We start from the raw sequence: 26,515 nt of genomic DNA on the forward strand, positions 1-26,515 counted from the left end.
TTCAATTCAATAAAAAAATTATCTTCTTTCAGCCCTCAAAACCCAGCCCTAATTTTTTAGCATTACTGTAGTATCGGGGATGATATTCTACATAAAATTCTATGGTTAAATTGGAAATTTTATAAATTATCAATTCCAGACAACTGGCGATGCTGTTATTTCTTGAGGGTGAAATCTTAATTTATTTTGATCAGACTATTTTGATATTGAATTTTTGATCTTTAACTCCTTACATTCCAATTCATGGATTCTCACTTGGTACGGTATCTTTATTCTTCATTATTCCAAAGACAATACTAAATAATAGATTGTCTGTGAACCTATTTAATACTTTTTGCTAAGAGAGAACTGTACATATTATATGAGGGGGTCAGAATACAAGGGGTCCAAGTGACATTTTCCATTTTTTTGAGTTAGCTACAGAAATTGACCGAGCGAAGTGAGGTCTAAGATTCAAGTCGACGGTTTGGCATTTCTCTTAATGTTTAAATGTTTGAATGTTTGAATGTTTTAATGTTTGAATGTTTGAATGTTTAAATGTTTGAATGTTTAAATGTTTGTATGTTTATATGTTGCGCATTTACGGCGAAACGCGGTAATAGATTTTCATGAAATTTGACAGGTATGTTTCTTTTTAAATTTCGCGTCGATGTATATACTAGGTTTTTGGAAACTTTGCATTTCAAGGATAATATAAAAGGAAAAAGGAGCCTCCTTCATATGCCAATATTAGAGTAAAAATCAGACTATAGAATTATTCATTATAAATGAGCTGTCTAGTGGACTATAAAGGTAGGCGCACACAGATCGTCATCGGACGGACGGCACGCATCGGACGGATCAGATTCGATGCATTATTTTCAATTGGAGTGCGCATACAGATACGATGCGGACATTTATGCGCATTCCAATTGAAAATAATGCATCAAATCTAATCCTCCGATCCGTCCGATGCGTGCCGTCCGTCCGATGACGATCTGTGTGCGCCTACCTTAATACTACCCGTTCAAGACCATCGAACATCTTGAAAATGTATCTTTCCATCGAAAATAGTAGACAGTTGACTATAATACTGCCCGTTCAAAAACATCGAAAATCTTAAAAATGTATTTTTCCATACGTTGTATACGTTGTATATGTATACGTAACGTTGTAGACAGTTGCAGCCAGACCTGATAACAGCGCTCACACTCACATTCCGGGACGACACGTCACGGTAGGATAGGACAGAAAGCTATATGTTTATTTAGGATTTTTCTAGACATTTTAAATTGATGAATTACTCATTAATTTTTGGGAAAACATAACAACAGGTCAATGTAGCTTACTGAGCGCGAGGTCTACTGTTCACAGAACTACTAGTTGATGGCTGAAAGTGGTGAAAATCTAGTATACAAGAGGTATAAGCGTATAAGGTATAACCTAAGTCTAATCAGTGTTGACACCTGGTGTAAAATTTTTAAACTACATTTTCAAACAGCTGTTTATTTGATTAAACAAGGGGTCCAAGTGACTTGGATCCTTTGTTTACAGGACAACGGTTGCTCGTATCCATCAAATTAAATTTAACCTTGATTAAGCCATGTCACCAAGCAAAAGATACCTCAAGAAACAAATAGTGAATCAGATAATATTGCAATGAGGTCATTAATCATTGTTCAATTGCTGGTAAATTTGATAGATTTAAATTATGTGGAGCTAGACAATAGAGTTTTGTTTTGTAAACAAGGGGTACAAGTGATACTTCTTATCACTATTTAGCTGATAATTGAGAAAGGAGAGCAATTTGAGACATGAAACTGTACGTTTGATTTGGTAAAAGTATACTGAATAGTTATAGGAATAGGTGGATATTTTTCTACATTCATTTCGTGAATGAAGAATCAATTAATGTAAGTAAACTTTAGGCTCAATTTTCTCGAAACTAACAATATGTCTCTTGGATCCCTTGTATTATAACCCCTTCAATAGTCTGTGTAATACAGATCTATGAGGGGACTGCCACAGTCGAACTCCATGCTTATCAAGTAGATATTGACTGACAAAGCTCAGCTGGTGTGTAGTTAGTAAAAGATGGTTTCGGACCTTTAGATTATCTAACAAAGATAACTTATTATACTAGTTTTGTAATTTATGATAATTTGACTTACGGTATCACTGATAACTATTTGCATTCTAACTTATCAAAGAGGAAAGAGGAAAAAGGCAATATCTACATTGAACGTGAATTTGTATTGGCAGAATTTTATTTATCAACATTCACAACTTATAAATACATTCAAAAATAGATAAATACGTTCATTAATTTTACCTACATCACTGTATGCTTGAAAAACTTTTAGTGTTGGAAAGAATTTTTTTCGCAGATAACCATGAAAATTATTTTATTTCTGCTTTGAATTTATACCTATTTTTGTAGATTCGCTGCCTGGTTTACGCATATTCTCATTTTCAGAAGATTTCTCCACATAAAACTATTTTTTGAAAAATTAATAATACATGAATTAGGAAATTCTTTATTAGCTGAAAAAATCTCAATTACATTCTAAACACTTAAAATACTATATTGAGGATTCTATCCATTGATGTATGGTAAATGGTATTGCTGCTCAATATTTTAAAAACGTGTTCACACAAAACTTTTCTCTGAAACACAACAGAGTAAAATCTACGATATTTGCCTGATGTTTAAAAAGGAATGCGATTGTATGATTATCAATGAACTCCATTCAGCTCCTTCACATAATTTTAGGTTATTTTTAGGTTATAGGTTATTTTAAAGACTGAAGAATATTACTGTGATAAATTTCTTATTGAGGATTTGTTGAAGCTATCAGTGATAAATATTTCTCCTAGCACCGTAATGTGACCAATCCTTATCATATCCTGGAAATTGGTATCCTCCTGAGTTGTCGTAGTCAGTGGTCTCATGATGCTCCTGTGGGAATAGAGGCTTGGAGAAATAAATAGGCTCTTTCTTGCATATCTTGAGAGATGCAAGAAGCGTCGGAAGGTAGATGAGTGCCAGAATTGCAATCTTCTTCAGGAACACCACTGACATGAATATTGGAACCAAGATTGCCTTGATCGCCAAATATTTCATGAATGCCAATATTGGGAATAGCAAGGCGAATTTCTTCTTCTTGTGTCCTCTTTTTTCTAGAAAAAATCAAACAGATAAATATAATTCATTTTTAATGTTGGAACGCCATCGAAGGAAAGTGATACAAAGAATCAAATAAAAATGATGAGTGTTTTTTTGCACAGAATAGAAGTTAGCATTTTCTCATAGTATCTATAGTTCCATACAATTCCAAACAAGATAAAACTTTTTTAATTTTGGAACAAATGGAACCAAGAACCTAGCTATGTAAAATCGAATATGAATTATTTGAAAACACTATTTCCAGTTCAATAACTCTCATTTTACTTACTTAATGTTCGTGGATAATGATAAAATACAGTCGACTCTACCGCTAATAAATAATAATAGAAGCTATTAATATTGGCTGAAATACTGAAATCTTCAATATTCGAATATTGCATGATTACAGTAAGCTATATAATATATAAAAGTGGAATGGAACTCACTCACTCATCAAGAGAACTTGAAATCTACTGAACCAAGAACATTCAAATTTTGTAGGCAAGGCACTCTAGTGGCGTACTGAGAACGGATTTGGAAAACCATTGCCTAAAATCTGCGTTTTCACAAATGAACAGAAACGGTTCAAATTTTGTACAGAAGTTCATCTGAGATGTGAAAATATCGCATTAGAAACAATATTGAAATAATGCCAAAGATACGCCAAAAATCCACGGGCTTCCAGCATTTTCTCAGCTTTCTGGAAACAAATGAACAGAAACGGTTCAAATTTTGTACAGAAGTTCATCTGAGATGTGAAAATATCGCATTAGAAACAATATTGAAATAATGCCAAAGATACGCCAAAAATCCACGGGCTTCCAGCATTTTCTCAGCTTTCTGGAAACAAATGAACAGAAAAAAAATCTGGTGTGGTACACTCACACAACTTTCCTTGCTCATTGAACTGTAAGCCTCATTCTTAAACGAGAATAATTTAGGGGAATAACATACCGTAATGATGATTGGCGGCAACATATTTGAAACTATGATCAGACTACACTGTATAAGTGTATATAATATAATTGTTTTCAGAGTACTTTTCCTTTGTTGGAATCCTAAATTGGATGATTTTTTTTAAAAGTCGTCAAAACAGCTGTTCTACAGTTGAAATATCTCGACTAGAGTCCCCTGAGTCCAAAAAACTGGTTTTTGGGTATTGGTCTGTATGTGTGTGTGTGTGTGTGTGTGTGTGTGTGTGTGTTGTGTGTGTGTGTGTGTGTGTTGGTGTGTGTGTGTGTGTGTGGTGTGTGTGTGTGTGTGTGTATGAGTGTATGTGCGTCTGTGTACACGATACCTCATCTCCCAATTAACGGAATGACTTGAAATTTGGAACTTAAGGTCCTTTCACTATAAGGATCCGACACGAACAATTTCGATCAAATGCAATTCAAGATGGCGGCTAAAATGGCGAAAATGTTGTCAAAAACAGGGTTTTTCGTGATATTCTCGGAAACGGCTCCAACGATTTTGATCAAATTCATACCTAAAATAGTCATCAATAAGCTCTATCAACTGCCACAAGTCCCATATCTGTAAAAATTGCAGGAGCTTCGCCCCATCAATGCAGATAGATTCCCAATTATCAGGCTCCAGATACAATTGAAACGAAAAAAATCAAGTGGAGTAGATTGAGCATGAAAATCTCTACAATTAATGTTCAGTAACATTTTCACCTAAAATTGAAAATGAGCTTTAAATTCGAGAAAATGTGATTATTCAATTGCAAATTATTGTTGATTCTATTAAATCATTCACTATGAAGAGATAGCAGACCTCATGTGTGTCTCCAGCGTTATTGCCCTGTCACCAGCTGGCTCAAATCTTTGAATAGTAGACTTGAGATGCGCGGGAACACTAGCGTCAGGTGATCAATTTTCATAACGGCAAGGAAAGTTGTGTGAGTGCGCCTCACCAGATTTTTATAAACTGCTCTACCTACCTACCTCATGCACGAGAAGGACAAAAGACTCATGTCAGTTTACAAAGTCCATTTCTCAAGGATGGGGTGGATCCCATTAGTTTCCCAGGAAATAGACTCATGCCAGTTGATAGAGCTGATAAATTACTATAAAGGGTATGAATTTGAAATAAATCAGTCAAGTCATTTTTGAGAATATCGTGAAAAGCATGGTTTTTTAGTAACCATCCGCCATTTTTTTCAAGAATATTACGGAGCTCCTGCAATTTTCCAAAAAATGAGACTCATGTCAGTTGATAGGGCTTATAAATAGCCATCTATGGTATACATTTAAAGAAAATTGTTAGAGCCGATTTCGAGAAAACCGTGAAAAACATGATTTTTTAGTAATTATCCGCCATTTTTCTCAAGAATATTACGAGATCCCAGAAATTAGACTCAAGTCAGTTGATAGGGCTTATAAATAGCTATCCATGGTATAAATTTGAAGAAAATAGTTCCAGCCGTTTTTGAGAAAATCATGGTTTTTTGGTAATTATCCGCCATTTTTCTCAAGAATATTACGGTGCTCCTGCAATTTTCCTAGAAATGAGACTCATGTCAGTTAATAGGGCTTATAAATAGCTTATAAGGTAATTAGGTCTTATAGGTAATTATCCGCCATTTTTCTCAAGAATATTACGGTGTTCCTGCAATTTTCCTAGAAATGAGACTCATGTCAGTTAATAGGGCTTATAAATAGCTACCCATGGTATAAATTTGAAGAAAATCATTTGAGCCGTTTTTGAGAAAACCGTAGAAAACATAGTTTTTTAGTAATTATCCGCCATTTTTTCCGCCATCTTGAATTGAATTTTATTGAATTTCTTATTATCGGGTCCTCATGGTATAAGGACCTCAAGTTTAAAATTTCAAGTCAATCGGTTAATTAGGAATAGAGTGTTCACAGACATACACACATACACACACACAGACCAACACCCAAAAATCATGTTTTTGGACTCAGGGGACCTTGAAACGTATAGAAAACTTGAAATTGGGGTACCTTATTTTTTTTTGGAAAGCAATACTTCCCTTACCTATGGTAGTAGGGCAAGGAAAGTAATAATGTTCAAATTTCGAGTTATGCTCATTTGGGTTACTGTGTTATTCTTATTGTATAAGTACCATAATTTTCCTTCTATTAAAACTTGAGGGGAAAAGTTGTATGAAATTGCTGATTTTGTGCGTTTATTCTTTCGTTTTGCGGTTTTTTTCATCACGTGTGTTATAATTCTGGTGAATTATCACTTCTCCTCGATATTCAATAGAGCAATCCTCAATAATTTAATGATTCGCTACTTTTAATACTACTACTATAATGCTACCACTATTCTAATATATAGACATAACATCTTATCAAATTGAAATATTGTACGTAACTTGTACAATAACGTATTTACAACATTCGTATGATAGATGATTATTCTGCTCTCAACTACGTTTCGGGAAGTAACAATCATACTCAAGCGGTAAATCATCGTTACCGGATTTGTGATGTAAAGTTCTGTTCGAAAAAAGATTTTCAAATGGAAAAATTCTATAAATTATCTCATTTCAAATGTGACTGGTAATTCTTATCATGGTGAAATAAAGATTCTCACCATATTGATCTGTGATGAAGAACATTGTTTTGGAAGTCTTGTGATGCAGGAAAAATTGCATAATTATTGATAAGCCTGTTTAATATTTTTTCAAAATAAGCCCATAGCCTAATTTTGTTTAGTTTCGTAATACTGGAGTTATAAGCTGCCTGCACACTCTAGCTAGTATATTCAACAATAAACTTCATACCGGTATGTGTTATAGTTTTTCTGCAGTGTCTACGGTTCTAGCCCACATGACTCAAAAATAATTGACATAAATATTCAAGCTCAGAAACCCATCGAACAGAAAGTTAAAATTGTAGCTTTGTCGGCCGTTTAATTTTTTTTAATAATCATGATCCATCCGCATCATCTTTTAGAAGCTCAAAAATAGCACGTTTCGATGTCAGTTTTTTCATCAACTCACAAGTTCACATCAATCATTCATTCTATTATGAAATTCCTTGTGCAGTCGGAAGCGGCCGAGAAAGTTGTGAGGTTGAGTGGCTACAGTGTATGCTGATTATTGTTCTGTAACCTCTGCTGCAGTGGAAGTGTGAACTGTCACCAGCCAGATGGATGAATCACTTTGATGCATTCACACTTGAACCGTATGTGAAACTTCTCCTCGGTGAGAGATCAAGCCACCTCACATTTCAGTTCATCTTCATAAAAAGCCGTGACAGAACAGTTGAGGCGTTCAGGCCCGTCTCCAAACTACAAAACGTTCTGAATAAGCTGCATGTCGTGTACAGTGATTTATAAAGAGCCATACATCATGCCAAGACATGTTGATAGCATTTTATCTTGAAAATATTATAGAAGAATAAGTTATAAAAACTTACACATTTCCAAACTAACATTTTCCAAATATTAATTTCTCGGTTATTAATATAACTCGACGTTCCGCTCTCGTTCACCGCTCTCACCCTGCATGGGTGAACGCTAAGCTTTATGGTCAACAAGAACATGAAAAGATTTACTTAAATAGAAAATGTCATATCTACTGTCTCAATATGAGGAATAAGAAGTCATGATAAAGTATAAGGATTTAACAACTGTAATTTTACTAAGACAGATTGTTTACAGTTTTCTGGAACACTTTTGAAGAGTTGATTGAAACATAATCTTGTCAGAGAATTAGAGAGTCTTTGTATTCTGTGATGTAATAATCTCTCCTTAAAACTTCAATCATATATTATTACATGCTCAAGCTCAATTTGCAATGAATTCATCAATTTGGAAAGTGGAATCCATAAAATTTTACTACGACATACTAATGCCTACCGTAAATTGAGCCGCGACACGATTCTTCCAGATTAGCTAATACCTTATTATGATTATAACTATTATCATGTTCACATGCGCTAGCTTCGTCTCATATTATGATCATCTATCTACTCACGTCACGTCGCGTTACAATATCTATGTGGCTAGCATGACAGAGACTCTCCAACTCTCTGACAATAATGATTCAAGATCCTGTTTGAAGCAAATATTCAAAAGTGTTCCGGAAAAACTATAAAACATTCTGACCAAGAAAAAACCTTGAAAATGTTATCCTGTAAAAAAACTCCCATCATTTGCACACACAATATTCAATATTCGATAAACTTAACAGTTTTCCATTTTTAGTGATTTAATACAAACTTATTTGACCTTACAGTTGTGTTGTGATTTCAAATTTGTATTTTCAAAATTATTTTTTATATTTTTTGGCAAAAGATGCAGGCTGATCGATAAACTTTGTTATCAAGTTGATGATGAATGCAGATTCCACATTTTCCCCCCATGAATAAAGTTTATATTTTTACGGCTTACTTGGATAAGCTTAAAGGAACATAACTCTTGTCGGATTTGCCGGAAACTCCAAAATATCTTTAGAAATGTGTAATTCAAGTAGCTGTTATTGAGGTATTTGAAAGTTTAAAATGCGTTGAACCAATTGAACATATCATGATTGTCTTGTTTTTTTTTTGGTTACCGCAATTAAATTTCAAAGGGCCAACTTGTTTCATTCAATTCATAGTTTGGCTTAATAAATTTAAGAGAACCATGTAATTGAGCACCATTAGAGCACCATGTAATTGTAAATTTGTAGACAGTTGAGCAAGCTCTCGACCAAGTTCATTCATGTTCACTATGCTGTACCGAGCACTGTTTCTAATTCAGCCTTTCCCAAGTAATAATAGATAGTAACTTTAATACGCAAACGGCTGAAGCCATTATTGTAAGTGAGTTAGCGAAATAAATTATTTTCTCTCTCTATGATGAACGGTCATGACTTCGAGTTTCCCAGGATAGATATTTAAAAATTGTGGCTCCGAGTCGTCAAGAAGTGTAGATTATGGAATTATCTGTCAAACTTAGCCTCCCTGTCGCGACATAGAGTGCGATAAGGAGTAAAACAGCAATATATTACAATTATAACAAATTAATGATTTTGCAGTTTCTATTTGGTCCTAAGGCTCGCTAGAAGCCACGCTATTATTGGTCAAATATGATTCACATATTTTCAGTTGCCCAATAGGAGACCTGTTTCTAAATACAGTAGTGGGGCGATTCCCCAGCCGAGAGACCAGATTACGTGTCGGAGGACACTCTGCTAGGAGCAGTAAAGATGTAGTCATTTTGTTTTGCTCTTTTTGGGCAAGTTTATATCATTAGTTAATGTAGGAGATAGTTTTATTCTTATTAAAGTTTAGTCTGCTATGGAGCCCAAATCTGGGGAGGAAGGATGATTGAGGATTGAGGAGGTGGAGAAGTTGCAACGTTTCTTTCTGAAAAAGATCTTCAGCTTGCCAGTGTGGGCATCTGACTACTGCTTGTTCTTGGAGACAGGAGTGAGGCCACTGCTGCTCTACTCGTTGAAGCTGCATCTCAAATACTTGCATCAATGCATGAGGCTGCCTGACCACAGATATCCCAACATACTGCTCAGGAAAATCATTGAGGAAAAAGTATTCTGGCATAACAACTGGATGGATCTGGAAAGGGTGTATGGAGTTCCTGCTGCGGGCCTCTTGACGTGCAATATCCAGAAGGCTCTCAACAAGGTTGATGAGGGGCTGCAGCGCGGGTTCAAGGAAAGATTGATGAGGAGTCACAGATGCTCGATATATCCACAACTTGCAGATTTCACCGATTATGTACATTAACCGATCGACTTTGCGCTGGTGAAGTGGTTTTTGAAGTCGAGGACAGAGCTTATTCTGCTGAACAAGTACTTATTCGGCCGGGAGGTGATGATCTGCTCGCTCTGCAGCATGAAGGAGGAGGAAGATGTACCGCACTTTATTGCCAGATGCCCTGTCCTCGCTGGAATTCGGAGAAGGCACCTTCAGAAGAGTATCCTGCCTGAAGAGGAGCTGCTTTCACATATGGACGGGACTGGCAGGCAGTGCGCCGCTACTGTAAGAATGCCTGGCAGTATAGATACTTCCTGGTTCAGCAATTCAATTTCTAACTTATATGAACTTTTGTGAAAGCATAATTTTCAATTTCTTCTTTCTTTAATATTTCTAATCAACTCCCCCAGACGGCACTATGCCATGGGATGAAAGCGCCTTTAAAGCTTTGTGTACTGATTTTTTTGTGGAATATTTGAATAAAGACCATTTATTATTATTATTATTATTATTATCAGTTTTATTTTCATTAGAGTTTACATTTTCTAGTAGTGCCATGTCCTGAAAGTTTGATTGTGTTTCTTCATCATGTACGAATAATTGTTTCTTCAAATAACCGCTAATGGTTCATGTGTGACCCCAAACCAACTTCTTGTACCACCCCTTTGGTTCCGCAACTTTATGTAACATCGCTTCAAGACACCCGTTCAGATGACAGGTCTAGGGACGTAAGAAGACGTGGCCGCCAAGCCAAATTCAATTGGTAAAAGTTCACCGCCAAAAACAAGTACCGTAACCTCGACGATAAAGCGACGTACAGACCAACGAAAGTGCAGTGTAGTGAAACAAAAGTTCATTCAAGAATGTCAATCAAAAGTGAGGATTTGAAATTTATGAAATGGGTTATATGGGTTATTATCGACGAAATTGGGTTTAACGGGCTTTTCTTTCTTGGGTTTTTGCATTGAAAATTAATTTGCTATTTTATGACTGATATTGTTTGGTTTTGTGACTTAATGCTATCTAAACGAGGGATAGTAATGCGCCCCCAAATCAGGTGAAGAATGTAAACAAAGTAATATGAAATTATTGTTTCCTTTGTCCGATTTTCGTTGTCAATGTTTATTGAAGTTGTTTGTATTTTTCAATTATTTCAGTGTAATGTTAGTTTATAGTAGAAACCTATTAAATCAGGCATGGCAAGATTAATTGAAGTTTTCATGGCTCTAGCCCGTTCACCTGCATGAATTTAGTATAGACTCAGGTATTTTACAAATGTGTCGGCCTATTTCCAAATTCTAAATTTGATTCCAAATTTACCTTTTTTATTATCTTTTAAAAGGCCAGGCACACAATGCTTTTCTAGTAAGAACTAGAAGTTATTACGAATTATTGCCAGCGAAAATGCATAATTCAATTGAGTAATTTTTTTATTGCATGAAATTTCTCATTTAAATGAAAAAAATAAATTTGGGAAACTGAAACTTCATAAAATAAACTGGGAAACCAGGAATTAGACATTGTTGATTCAACTAAAAAATTGATTCCGTAATAACTAACTGTCCACCTTAAAAACTTACAAAGCATTTTACTAGGTAATTTATTCTTTCACCCTATTTTTGTAAAGTATGAACGTTTTACTGGATAACATTATCCAAGAGATTCTGTGATTTATCCTTTTGGCATTTGTTGCACTTTACTGGATCAATGCCAAGCCTCTTTTTCCATTTTTTCTTGGTTATACCTGCTCACCGGAATTGCGTCAGGAGACAATCTCGTTCATCCATATATGCATGGAAATCTTTCTCCAACCCTCGAACCCAAATTTATACAGAGTCAATTCTCGATAAGTTTGAGAACTCATGAATTGTATTATAAGAACACCCATTTCCAAACGAAATTTTATATAAATCTCACCAGTTGCTTCTAAAATAACAAATTGTTGAAGAGGGTCAATGAGATCAATGAGAAAAGAAAACAAAATAAAATTGCTTAGTGCAATCAATATTTCACATTTCTGAAAACAAACTGAAAGTTACAATATCTTTTGTAACTGGATTTTTATATCTGAATGTTCCACAAGCCTTGAATATTCTCATCAAATCATTCAATGATTTGAAAGCGAAAACGGAATCAATCCCTCCTCTCACTCTCATCATTGGGAGAATTGGAATTGTAAGAAGTAGTCAAGGATACTATTTCTGGTACTTGACAAAAAGGCATGATATGAAGAATTCCTACTTTTGTAGAACTTGAATTCGCAACGTTAAACTGCTCTTAACCTGCTTGTTAATTTGATCTTAACCTAGAGCAAATAGTTTGGTAGGAAAATTTGATTTTTTTTGGAATTAATACCAATATGACTCTGTGGATGATGAAACCATCTCTCATCATAATCCTTCTCTCTACAGTTTCAAAAGTCTCATAATGGTGATTATCCACGTAAAAGTAGGGAACAAGTACAAACTACTTCAATGATATAAGATAATGATTTATTGACCTTATTCCTTCATTCATCATTCATTTCATTTGAGGTTTCTCAAAGTTATTACTTGAATATAATACGCAAATCTTGAAAAATGTATCGTATATTGAAATTGTATAATTCATTGTTCTAATATAATAGTGATAAACTACTGTGAGTGTGTTCCAAGAATCTAATTCGATTAGTAGGCCTGAATCAAGTGAATTTGACTGTGACATTCATTCCTCAATTGAGCTATTTGATTTCCATCTCATTCCTCACCTCTACCTTCAACCTCAATACTACGTTCCATAAGATTGAGATTTTTAATCCAACTATTCTTGTTGTAATGCAAGAGACTACAGAAACTGATGAATGAGTACAGGAATGAGCTACTTTCACACGATAGGAGACGTGCAACTTGAACACTGAACAGTGTTCACGTTTTTTTGTCGAAGTACATTGAGTCAAATCGTGTCTTTCACATGGTGACCCCTAGCCAGGAACCTCGTTTTGTCACGTCTTTTCCCCTCGAGGCAAGCAGAAACCGGCTTGCATCGAGATACTAGCGGACAAATCGTCGCTTTCACATGGTGATTCTACGTGATTCTACGTCTCTCTCCGGTCACCACTTTTTCTCAAAAACTATCTTTCTTGAAAATGAAGATAGAAAGATTCTGAATTCGGATTTGGAATTAGCGAGCCCAAATTCTTTAATGCGTAAGTCCCGTTTTCGAAAATATCCGAAAACAAGGAAGTTATGGCTGTTTTTAATAAAGCTTTCTATTATCATATAAAATTATATGGTAAAAACGAACAGGTACTGTACTATACAGTACTTATGTACTGTAGCTAGTATAATACAACTTACACTGTATTCGTGTAGGAAATTTGGTAGGATATTTATCTTGATTTCTGAAAATACCCCAAAATAAGGAGTAAGATAACTTTGAAAAACCAAAGTTTTCCTGCCGATTGAAGAAACATTAAAAATATTATGACTTAGACATAATGATGACTAATGATGACATATGACTTAAACATATGACCTAGACATATTATGTCTTAGACTAAAAGCGTGTAACAAATAATATCAGATCACTATTCAAGCTATCAAGCTTTTCATAAATTTATTTGTCTCCTCATGGCAGAAGGTTTGCGCCCACGTTTCCACTTGAACATTTTTGTGATTAAATTGTGATAGAACACATTATCGTATTGATCTTCTAAATCCAGTTACATGTACATTGATTTTCGTAAAATTGATTTTTTACCGTTCCTATGAATTCTAACAGGTTCAGCACAACTTCTTAAATAACATTATGTTTGATTCAACAGATTCATAAGGAAGACAAAACATCGAACAACAAAAAAAGCACTTTCTGAGTAACTGGCTTTAACATAGCATGGCTTCACGAAATAGGCCAGTTTCACACGGCAGAGACCTCGCTCCTGGAATATCATATTATGGAAGATCATATTTCATATTTTGCAGCTCTCCTGTACTTTCACATGGGGATCTTACGAATAAGCCGACAGATCTAACAACTCCGCCGACGTTTGCTCAAAGTATATGACTCATCACTTTTTCTCAGTGTCTAACTTCCTTAGAAATATAGATAGAAGATTTCTGATTTCGGATTTGAATTCAGCGACCCCAAATTCTTTAAAGCGTAAGTCCCATTTTCAAAAATACCCGAAAACAAGGGAGTTATAGCTGTTTTCAATATAGCTTTCCATTATCATATGATCATATAGTATGTACTAAGATAATAATACTCCTGCCTCACAAAGGGGCAGGCAAAGGTTTTAAGAAGTTTTTGAACACCTGAGAAGTTTATACATGAACATTTTTAATTTTTAAAAGTTCTAGTTTTCCAAAAAAATATTGAACTATGAAAAGATGAATCCAAATATGAAATCATAAATCATCTCCACTCATCACCCAATAAAATAGGAGGAAAAGGAATGTTGTACAGTAAAATTCACTGAATTTCAATTGTCATTCAACAATCCAATTTATCAGGTTCAAATCGTTGAATATCACTTTAAATTCCCAGCAATTATTGACTATTTCTTTTTACAATCAGAAAAATCTATTATGAACATACAGTATAAACATTGTGCTGATTTGAATCGATCTATGGTAATAATAGGAATTGAAAGAATAGAAAATGTCATGGCATTCCAAGTAGTGATGTCTGTGTATTAGAACTGCTGAGTTGATAATGCACAGTGAAAAAAGTCATGAATAGCTCAGACCAGCCTGGCCTGTGATGAACCAGTATAAACAATTCATAGAATTCTTAGAATTCATAGGAACGGTAAAAAAATCAATTTTACGAAAATCGATGTACATGTAACTGGATTTAGAAGATCAATACGATAATGTTCTCTATCACAATTTAATCATAGAAATGTTTAAGTGAAAACGTTGGGCGCAAACCTTCTGCCATGAGGAGACAAATACATTTATGAAAAGCTTGATAGCTTGAATAGTGATCTGATATTTGTTACATGTTTTTATTCTAAGACATAATATGTCTTAGACTAATTTTTAATGTTTCTTCAATCGGCAGGAAAACTTTGGTTTTTCAAAGTTATCTTACTCCCTTATTTTGGGGTATTTTCAGAAATCAAGATAAATAACCTACCAAATTTCCTACACGAATACAGTGTAAGTTGTATTATAATAGCTACAGTACTTACGTACTGTATAGTACAGTACCTGTTCGTTTTTACCATATAATTATATGATAATAGAAAGCTTTATTAAAAACAGCCATAATTTCCTTGTTTTCGGGTATTTTTGAAAATGGGACTTACACTATAAAGAATTTGGGGTTGCTGAATCCAAATCCGAAATTTTCTATCTATATTTTTAAGGAAGTTAGACTTTGAGAAAAAGTGATGAGTCATACTTTGAGCAAACGTCGGCGTAGTTGTTAGATCTGTCGGCTTATTCGTGAGATCCCCATGTGAAAGCACAGGAGAGCTGCAAAATATGATCTTCAGTAATATGATCTTCCAGGAGCGAGGACTCTGCCGTGTGAAACTGGCCTTTTAAGAGAGCCCGAGAAGAGAGAGAAATGAGTACTTTACTCGAGAACCCGAGAAATATTGATAAATAACAATACAGAGAACTTAACTCATCTGTCAATTCGAAAAGTACGTGGCTTGCCTACGGAATAATGAGAATTGTATTCTTTCTGAAAGTTTTGCGGAATCCTCCCTTTTTTGCTGAGAATCAAAGCTTTCCTGTTTGATGAAAACCTAGCTACACAATGATTCTTTCGGCTCTTATCCTTGACAAGTATTAGTTTTAATGGCATCTCATGAATTCACAATAGAAGCTTTTGAAGATCTCCGTCAACTTCCATGGACTTTGAATTGCTTCACAAACGCAAAACAGCATTTACTATTCAAGATATAGAGCGCGCGATGGGATAGTGTTTTCCGGAACATTTCCGTACAGTATTTCCTTCCAATTTCCCATTTTCAGACATTTATTCTAAGTTCACACTGTTGAAGTTGAGAACAATGCTAGCTCTTCTATCAAGAGAGAACTTCGTCATCTTTTATTACTTATCCCATTAGAGCTTTCACCTCTTTTGCCTTCTCACTTTAGAGAGAATTTTCTTGTTCAAACCTAATAAATCACCACTCTACATTGAACCAGAATATCTTCTGACAAGACGCATCACTTATTATCCTCCATACTTTCTGTTCATCTGGAAAGTGAATAGAGTTCAGTTGATGTCTGGCACATAAGGCTACTGTTAGCTTTCGACAATCAAAGCAACTGCAACCTATAGTTCCTCATTCGTTTCAACACTTGATTAAGTTTATAGTATCTCAATCATAAGTAACTGCATTCTAGAAAACGATCTTTAATAAATTTCAAGGATTTTATTGAAAAAAATTGATTATATGCAATTAAGTTCAGTAAGCGTTTTCTTCATATCCATGAACATAACTTCATAGTATTTATATCATAACTCAACTTCAAGTCCAGTACGAATCCAACTTATATTAGATTCATTGACATTGAGAGCATGATTGTTGGAAAAGCCACAGACTATAGAATTTTCTATCAAGTCAATAATTATTCAAATTATCGTAGTTCAATCATTTTCATATTCAGTTCTCAAAACTTCATGAACGAATATGTTAATACGTGAAAAATTATGTGAGTAGGCAACTATTATTAAAAAATAACTTTCCTCTAAAGATTGTATTGAATGGATACAATAGAAATCATATTTTTCATATTCATTTGCCAATTGTGATTATTAAAAATACTCAAGTACGCATGTTAATTAAATAAAAGTGAAGAAAATTCACATGTAAAATCATGTTAAAGTCCTAACGTGATTATAGAAGAGTCAAATATGCTAATCTATTATCATGGAGCATTTGAGACAAGAGTATTATGCAATAATCTCTCAGCTGCTATGAAGCCGAAATTTAAAGCCGAGCCAATCTTGCCCGCGGATCCCGAGAGGAATAAAGCGACAGTAGGCCTACTTTTGCGCTCGAGGAAGACGTCTGTCTGTTGGTTTTAGGCGAAAATTACAGTTTGCGTCTGAAATATCGTCAGACAAGGTAAGCTTCGGTTATGCCGGATCAGGTCTTCAGCTTCGGAAGAGATAAAGCTGTGTGAGAGGATTGACGTTGAGAGATGACGAGATGCAAACTGCTGCTGCTGCTGATGCTACCACTACTACTTCAGCCACCACATCTGATAAAAACGAGAGCCGAACTCGGAATAACAACGATTGCAGAGTATTCGGGCGTCGTGTTTCCAATCAATACATCCGATACAATTTGAACCCGCTCATTACATGAGACACGATCTCTCCGCAAAGGTCCAGGAGTCGACGCTCCACAAGTAATTGGAGATTGCCTTTGGAAATTTGACTAGTAATGAACAAAATGCTGTCCGCTACCTTTTCACTAGTTATTCCATTCCGAGATTACCGCGTTCCGCGCGATTTCAGTGCCTGAGAGTGAAAGATAAGTGGAGAAGCCGTGTGCAAGATGAAACGTAGAAGATAGTTGAATTTTTTATAAGACATAGAACGAAAATAGAGAATATTTTTGTTTGAGGCTTCTAAAGTGAAAGGTGGAGTGAGATATGGAATTGAGATCATATACGGTTCAAGCATAAATCATCTCCATGTGTACGTTAATCATTTTGCTGAGGTACACCACAATAGCTCAACGCTTTGAGGTCACTACAATAACCGATTTGTGTACTAATCTGTCTTTTTTATTCGTATTTTCTGCTAACATATGTCGAATTCACCTGAATCAGACATGCACCTTAATCAGGTTCATTCTTATCGTTAGTAAAATAGAATTCAGAGAATAAAACTCATACTACTATTTATAGTCATTAAACATCAATAATGTAACTCATGCCAATATACAAAGAATATTCATAAGATGTTGATAATATTCTATATCTCGTGGAATATCACTAGTTTCTATTAGTATTTCTTTGTGACTTTTTCAGTTTCTAGATTATATGTTTGGATACAGGATACCGTAATTATCCAGTCCAAGCATTCTAAAAGAGCAGGGAATTTCAACCAAGTCATAAACATATTCACCAAACATTGTAATCATTTGGCATTCGAAAATAGAAACACAATACAATTAAATCCTCTCTATTTTATATCCTGTTTTTAAGTTATCCGGTCAAGTCAATATTGTCATTGTCAATGATGCAACATTACTTTATTTCGTGATAGTTGTTGGCTTGTTGCAGTAAAATGCTATACAGCTTACCAATGAAAAAACCCTTCTGGACCTGGGAATGAGTATGTGAGTTTTTTTATTTCCGCTTGGAATTTGAAAAAGGAAGTTTCAGTAGCCGTGTGGACTTTGTAATTGATTGCATGCTTCCAATGACTGGCGATTTTTTTTTACAAAAGCAGTTGATGAAGTCTAGGGCTGAAAACGAGGGGAGAACTTTTTCAAGTTTCGAGTTCTTCTGATAAGTCCATTAGAATACGGTATGGGTCCGTGGAGGGCTCTGCTCTGAATTGGCCGGAGACATGTCAGTTATTGCGAGAATTTTAATTACTGGAGAGGAACAAATTAAAGCAGATAATGGAGTTCATTCGACTCATGTAAGTTTTTCATTATCATGGGAAGGAACACAGATCCGAGTAAAGCAAGCACAATGATACATAGATATGAAACTTTTTAACGGCCCATTCAGAAGAGAAAAGAAGCCAAATTGGCCATTCAGCCAAACTTTGTAACAATGAAAAATGCCGCACCTTTTAAAAGCACGAACAACAGCTAACTGCTAACCTTGCAACGCCAAATTTGCTCATATCGCCAAAACGACAACTTTTTTAATGTATTATGTAAACTTCTTCAAGAGAAGATGCAGTAGGCTTTATTGTAGTTTATTCCAAGATGTTTGTCTCAATTCTTTCATTCCTTTGTCATCCACATTTTCCTTTCCTCAAGATATCAGATATAATATTATGTTGACATAACGATATCCATATTGAAGAACTAAAAACTTGAAAATATCAGATTCGATCAATTTTTGTTGTGAAAGGTGCAATAGTGAATCTATTTTTGTGTTCAGCTATAGATGCCTCATTTATTCCGGTTCCAAGAAAAGTATATTTTGCATATCTGCAATAGTGAATCTATTGTTGTGTTCAGCTATAGATGCCTCATCTATTCCGGTTCCAAGAAAAGTATATTTTGCATATCTGCAGTTTAGGTTCTCACCCGTTCAACAATTTCAATATTGTATGATAGAATATAATGAATTTTTTGATTAATACGACGTTATCGGTGGCTCTATTTCAATACGTTGATCCGACAATATTTATACAAACAGATTGTCTATATTTGTCTGGCTTGTGCGCTGCAAAGAAAATTCTGCTTCAATTCTCGAAGAAAATATGAATGAATTGGAATTTTATTCAAGGGCGAGGCAACAGAGAGCGACTTTTTACCAATGATTATTCCCTGGCGTAGTACGCTATGTGTTTGCCAGTGTTGTGACATTTGAGGCTCCACGCGAAATGGAAAACAAATTTCCATACAGGCAGTGTTCAACGGCGGGAAAAAAACATTAATTTTATGAATACTTGTGTCTCGGCGTTTGCATCGCATGAATAATAGAGTTTGCCTTACAAAGCAGGAAAGCTGATAAGGTTTTTCGTCGCGTTTTTCGCTCACGCCCTGTCCTATTTCCAAGTTGTCTCGAAAGTCCGCTCCGGAATTTGTCTCGTCCAAGAGCGGAGGAGAAATTTATGTCTGCAGTCGTTTTCAATAACGCCAGTTGTGTGTATTATAAGTATGATCAGGATGTTGTTGCTGCCCTCTGAGTTTCATCTCCGACTGGAGAACGCAGAATTTACGGAATAAGATAAGCGCGGATCAGGATAAGCACTATAAAATGGACGTGCATGACGATGGTTCGCTGGGACAGGGACAGGACTGAGATGGCCGCCAAATCCCCAGACTCCTCACGAGTCTCGTCGGTCATTATTTCGGCTTGCTTTCATCGTGCGCCACTCTTGACCCTTTTATTGCTCTGCGAAACATCACCAACTTCCATCCCACAAGTGTCCCAAACTTTGCAATCCTTCTCCGGAGACACACAACTTGAATACAAATCACCTATGTGTCAATGGTGCTGCAGGTCCAGGTCCTCGTGACAAATTGGTTTGCCTGCTTGCTCTTTTATTGGCTTTCTACATCTTGGCTTAGGAAAGAAGGAGAGAAGTAAAACATCTCAAAGCTAAAAGATTATTTATTGATCTTATTATTTTGGATTTTTATTTCGGAGAGGCTTTGGTTCAATATGATTTCCTCCAATCTATGTTTTGTGACATTACTTTGGAACTTGACCTGCCTTCTCAAAAATCAATACAAAGCGAATCTATGCTTTGAAAATAGATTTTGAGATTTTTTAAAACAATTTTCAGAAACCAATTCTATTAATCTGTCCAACTCGATATGTTCCATTCAAATTATGTTTGGAGACTAAGGGAAATAGCTTTTGAGATACACGTCTTCAAGAAACACCAAAGTATGCATGGCTCATACTTTGATAACTCTCTGTTGATTATAGGGAACGATTACCACTCTTCCTCTTTCATCCAATCAATCTTTTAGCAATAAATTAAGTGTATAATATCTAGGCCATTTTGACTCAAGACACCTCGATTCACATAAAAGGGAAGGATGAAATTCTTGCCGGTATAAAGTGGACTATATTGTCACTTCTTTGTGTTTATAGAAGCATAGAGGTATTAGATACTATCTAGCACTCCAAATCTATTTTGTGCTATTTCATGAAATTTGAAAATTTGAGCCTCATGACATTATACCTTCCTCTACTCCTTCAAGAAGAGAATATTTTCCAATTCTCATATAAACTCACTCATCCTTATCTATCAGGATATTTGGAAAGATTTTTCGATTATTCAGCTTCAATTCAGTCTAGTAGAATTATCTAGAGATAGTCTAATATTTCCTTGATATAGTAAAAGTTTTCTTTGATTAACTGGTATATGCATACAATAGTTATTGATGTAATAGATGCAACGACTAATCATGGTCAATGTTGGCTTCAAGCTTATGAGATTGTTGAAGGATGCCACTGAAAAAATATTGTGCATGGAGTGCATAATTCTTATAGTTTACCTGTAAACTTTTTCGTCTCCTCCGCGCTGTTTTCGACTGCTTCATCTTCATCATAAGAGCGTCCAGTGTCGTCAAGCATTATGACTTGTGCTCCGGGAGTGTGGAACGCAATACCATGACCTCGCATCCAGCCGTCCAACTGTCTCAATAGAAACTGACCAACAGCCGAAAAACTCATCTCATTGTCCAACTGACGAGTGGTGGACAACAATCGTTCAGGAAGCAGCGAGGAAGTGACGTTGTCTGGGCTTTGAAGCTGCACCAACCATGCTGGGCCAGCCTACTGACACATGTTTACAAACATTCCAATTTAGCTCTTCATACTCAACAAATATTTCCCATTTCCACTATTAGAAATGAAACATCGCAAAGTATAACAACACACAAGAAAAAATCCCTTATTAATTTGAGAATATAGTATCAACCGTAACTATCGTACTCAAGGCAACAAATACCAGATATTGCCTGAACATGATTTTGAACCGATGGAATAATATTCTCTGTCGGTTTTGTTCATTGTGCAGTACAATAGTAGATGGTGGAAGGAAGACAAATCAGTCAACATCCCCTCATTACAGCTAATATTGAGTTGCAGTTGTCAACATCAGTTGAGAGTATTCCCTACAGCATAACCATTCTTACCCACAAGCTGCTGCTGCTGCTGCTGCTACTACTACAAGCTCCTTTGTGATACCATCCATGAATATAATTAGCTGCTACCTATTTGTAACTTAGTAACTATCTTCCATTGTATGCTTAACGTGAGATATGCTCAACTCATAATCACTCACAAACAAGGTTGTAATTTGATATGGATAGATAATGTCTTGATTACAGCCTACTTGTCTCCAATTGACGTGATGTATTACGGAAGCGGTTATGTCTCAATATCAACCGCTGTTGTGGAACTTTTGCTTCCATTGCTAACATAAGTAATGCATACTGGAATCAACTTCACTTATTGATTTGAAAGATTTATTCAATTGTCCATACATGTTGCCTCTGAGAAGAATTCGCTTGAAGAAGTAATAATAAATTTAACAATTTCAATCAGTTTGATCAGGAATTGAAATTTTTACTACAAGTTTCTCGGTTATCTTATGGTTTAAATTCCTTCCAGAACTTCCAATCCTTTCCTATTTCTTTGGTATATTATTATTGATTTACAATGCTAATCAATAATATTGTGCATCAGGTACCTTTCGATGGAATCACGACAGTCCCAGATTAATTCATTCCAGTTCAGATTCCTTAATAATAATATTTGAATGTTATCATGGATCACAAGATCCATGAAAAAGTGAATGGTCTCCAGTTGAATAGTTGAATACATTCCATAAAAAACATTTTCCTACATGCATGGTATTCACAGCAATTCCATTCAAATCGATCGAGAAACTCATAATAATTCATATGATTGAGGTAAGAATGAAATACAAAATTTCATGATATCAATGAATTACATTGATTACTACAATCAATTTTTCAACATTCAAGTTCTGTATTAATTAGCTGTGAAGTACCTGTATCTATAACATAATAATAATAATGATAATAATAATAATAATAATAATAATAAATAAATATTGGAATAACCTAAAAGAGCAATTTGGTACGTGAACTAGAGAAGAGGATTAGTGGGAAATAATGAACAGAATAGCGGGAGAAAGAGAAAGAGTGATTTGAGGCGATGATAAAGAGAAAAATAGAGTGAGTGTGAGCGAGAAGGGGGACTAATGAGGGAGTGGTAGAGAATTAGGGCTGATTCTATGAGCCTACCTGTTGTATTCTCATTTAGAACTTGGAGTCTCTGTGCCTTGATTGAACAATTAATAATTGATTGTATGCTTATGAAAGCGCAACATTCACCTCACGATAGATGTGCGTGGCTTCTAACGAGCCAATCGATTAATCAAATTAATTATTGCTACTGAAAAGTAAGCTAATATTTTGAAGATTCCAACCGCAGTGGTCTAGATATACGTATGTGCCACTTTCTGATGATCAATGATTGATAGAACAGTGCTTTGTTGAATTATTCATTAATTGTTGGTGTTCGCTCTTTTTGAGAAATGACAACACCTAATGTATCTTCAGCATTAACATATTATTTATAACTCAAACACGTTGAATAGAGAAAAAAACTTTTTTACGATCATATCTCATGAAAAGACTGAATGCTCAATATTCAGGAAAGATTTAATGAATTATGTAGAAGAGAATACGAATTCAGTTTATTCAAAGTAGCCAAGTAATAATCACTTTCTTAACATTCCCGTATGAGAATGTGTTGAGATTATGGTTTAGTGAAGGCATAATACCATTGCTACTTATTATCCTTACAAGAAGACCTTGTGTATTTTCCCGAAAAAGAAAAGTGATTGATGCTTCTCAATGAAAACTATACCTTATTAAAAACTTATCTCAATTTCATGTCATCTGTAAATAAATTAGCGTAAAAGCCTTTTTTGAAGGTTCCTAGTTTTGTTACCATACACTTTTTATTAAATTTCATTTCATTTCGATTTCCAGGAACTAACACTGTATGCCTGGCGTCGGATCTAATCCACCAATATTTCTATCGTTCACAAGAAGAGGATACCTGACTTGTATAGAAAATGTTGACAATAGATACAGCTCTTCCATCACTTACCGTCGTTGGAAACGCTAGAGTTTTGATAATAAGAATAAACGGATTTAATACCTTACCTGATGACCTGATATATTCTTATTGATCAAAGAGAAAAATGTACTACGAATAAAGTTCTCATCGAAAATTGGTTTACTGAGAATAGCTTGTAAATAAGTGCTACTCTTCAGACTTAACTTTATGTACATAATAATTCCTAACTAAATGTGAGCATAGTATAGACATTTTCCAAACAGGTTCAATTTATTGAATTGATCAAGAATTGATCATTCTAACACAGACGATCTTCTGATCAATTACTAATTTATCCAAAGCTTTTGTTGCGAAACTAATCGTTATACATTTTCGCGCTGTGGTAGGCTTACATTGGTAGGCTTACATTGGTAGGCCTAGTTATCTTCTGGTGTAACTCGAATCATATTGACACATTTCTCAAATTGATCTGAGATTGTCGATTTATTTGGACTAGATATTGCCAAATTCCAACCTATTTAGTCAAATTGCTTCCTCCTAAACATGGACCTCGGTTATATTCTCGTGTCATGTAATGGAATTGGGCCCCTGTTACCAGGAGTGAGATAGACGTCGAGTTGTCGCGTTTAGTGCTTACACTAACTTCAAACTGAGGGACCAATCTCAATAGATGGAGGGATTGCATTATCATGCAGCATAATATAAAATAATTTCCAAGAGCATTCTAGATAATTGGAATTATGGAAATTCATGAGAGGATTATAATCTGCTTTGGATTTTAATTTGTAGTAAAATGTTCACAGGGAAGAAAGGAACAAAAACATAACCAAACAACAAATTTTTGACAAAAGTTCTTCATGCCAGAAAATGTGGAGTTCCATCAGAAATAAGTTTCTCTTCTCAGAGATAATTCTTCAATTCCTCCTATGGAGTTTCGTTTTCACTGTCCTTTGGAAGAAAGTAGACATTGGAAAATTCTATAAACAGAAAGCCTTACTATAAGAAGCGTGCATGAATGTATTCATTGAAAGCCTATTATTAAACATTATTGTTTCTTCTTCCAAGCTAACAAACGTTTCCATGCTCATCAGTAAAAATTATAAATTACAATGAATGTCTGCGAAATTGGTTATGAGAAGTCGTAAAATCTCGTCATTGAAACATTCTGTTTTTCATACTAATCATTCTAGATGATAAAATCGTTTGGCATGAGTTTCTCACATAGAGCTGAATTTCTTGAGGCAGTAGAAGATAAAGAGTACTGAATTGAATTCCCGCGTCAGTGTGAAATAGCATTTGCCGGACTTGCCTATAAACTTATTGCACGTACTTTGAGATAGAAAAATCCCAAGTGAGTGAATGTAGGATAAGCTATTAAAATCCATCGTAGATATCTTTTTTGTAATGGATAATTCCTCTCACAATAGTTAAGAAATAGTCTCAGAAAAGGTTTATCAGGACTCACAGTCCAGAATAAGTAGCAAATAGACTCAAAAGAGTGGCTGTGGATGATTGTTGACTTGAAAAACTAGTTCAAATTCAGGAATAACCCCATTATTTATATGAATTGCAAAATTCTGATTTGAACCCTTCATTTCTGTCGGCCACTGAATTTCAACAGCAGCTTGTTGAGATCAGACTGTATGCCTCCAATAAGAGAGGGTATGGAATTCAATATCATTCGGATAGCGTTGCTCAAATTCGGAAATGAGAAACGATCCTTTGTGCTTCATCAAAGCGGAAATGAATAGCTTATTGACGATGCTTTGATATTTCTGGCTTGTACTGACCGATTGGCGATTGATGCAATGGTGCGAATCATTCAATGACACTGGCAATAGCTATGTCATTATCCATTATATTCGCTTCATCAGTGATGAGGATAGGAATTCTGTATTTGTCTACGTTTACCAATTCCGATCCATTTCCTCCATATTATCACATACTAACACAAAAAATAATTCTCTAGCTAGGTAATTGAGGACGAGAAAATAATTATTCACATTACACTCTTCCACTTGAAGTACACAAAATGCATTCAATTTTCTTATCTCATAACACATTTGATTTCAATAACAATAAGATTTAATCAACTATCTCTCATTAATGGATTAATGTGTAATATTATGCAAAATTTAGACTTTAAGATGAATCTATGTTCCATTATGAAATAACAAATAATAAGCATTCAAGACTCTGCTAGTTTACAGATTAGTATAATATAATCATAACTTCCATAAACCATTGATATTGTATTGATATAAAAAGTTACCGTATATGTTGACTACTCTGATATTATTGTAGAAGGAATCATTGTTGTATCTATAGAAGGAAATCAATACAAATAATCAATATAAGTTAATATGAATACAGTAATATAATGATATTATTATTGATAAATACAATAATACATATTATATTATAATTATCATTATGTTCATCAATATTATCAGTATCCAGATTTTCAAATAAAAATCACTCAGATATTGATTTCCTTCTTTAATATAACAATGATTCCTTCTACAATAATATAAAATAATAATAATAATAATAAATTTTATTGCCAAAAACAATGCATACAAAATAATACTTAATCATCTAGAGCATAAACTAATAATAATAAAATAATACAATTATGAATATTATATACATTTAATTGTCTTGACAATAAATACTCTCATGCAAGGGAAGCTTCCCTGTACGCATGGAGGAGTTGCTGCAGACCCTAGAAACTCTCTTATAGTAAAAAAAAATCATTCTATTGATTGAATTCCTTACATAATGTATCCAGTAATTATAACTAGGAAATGAAAAACAAGGCATTGATAAACAAAAATAAAAGTCATACAACAAATAAAGAATAAAAAAAAATTTTTTCGTTGAAATTTTTCAAAATGGCGGCCATTTTAAATTTTTGATGG

General features: G+C 34.7%; 1 protein-coding gene across 3 annotated transcripts in view; it reads right to left on the reverse strand.

The window, feature by feature from the left end:
* Positions 1 to 2,057: 2,057 nt before the first annotated feature.
* LOC111048539 overlaps positions 2,058 to 26,515 on the reverse strand; it is a 77,312-nt gene continuing 52,854 nt past the window's right edge. Inside the window, exons 2-3 of one of the 3 annotated variants that reach the window (XM_022334451.2) lie at positions 20,972 to 21,251; positions 2,058 to 3,159 (exon numbers count right to left, since the gene is read on the reverse strand). In XM_022334451.2, coding sequence (XP_022190143.2) covers positions 2,834 to 3,159; positions 20,972 to 21,251 — 606 coding nt within the window. In that variant the 3' untranslated portion in view covers positions 2,058 to 2,833. The remainder of the gene's footprint in view (positions 3,160 to 20,971; positions 21,252 to 26,515) is intronic. The other 2 variants (XM_039438984.1, XM_039438977.1) reach the window with 2 other exon arrangements.

The sequence above is a fragment of the Nilaparvata lugens genome, chromosome 1, assembly GCF_014356525.2.
Source record: "Nilaparvata lugens isolate BPH chromosome 1, ASM1435652v1, whole genome shotgun sequence".
NCBI lineage: Eukaryota > Metazoa > Arthropoda > Insecta > Hemiptera > Delphacidae > Nilaparvata > Nilaparvata lugens.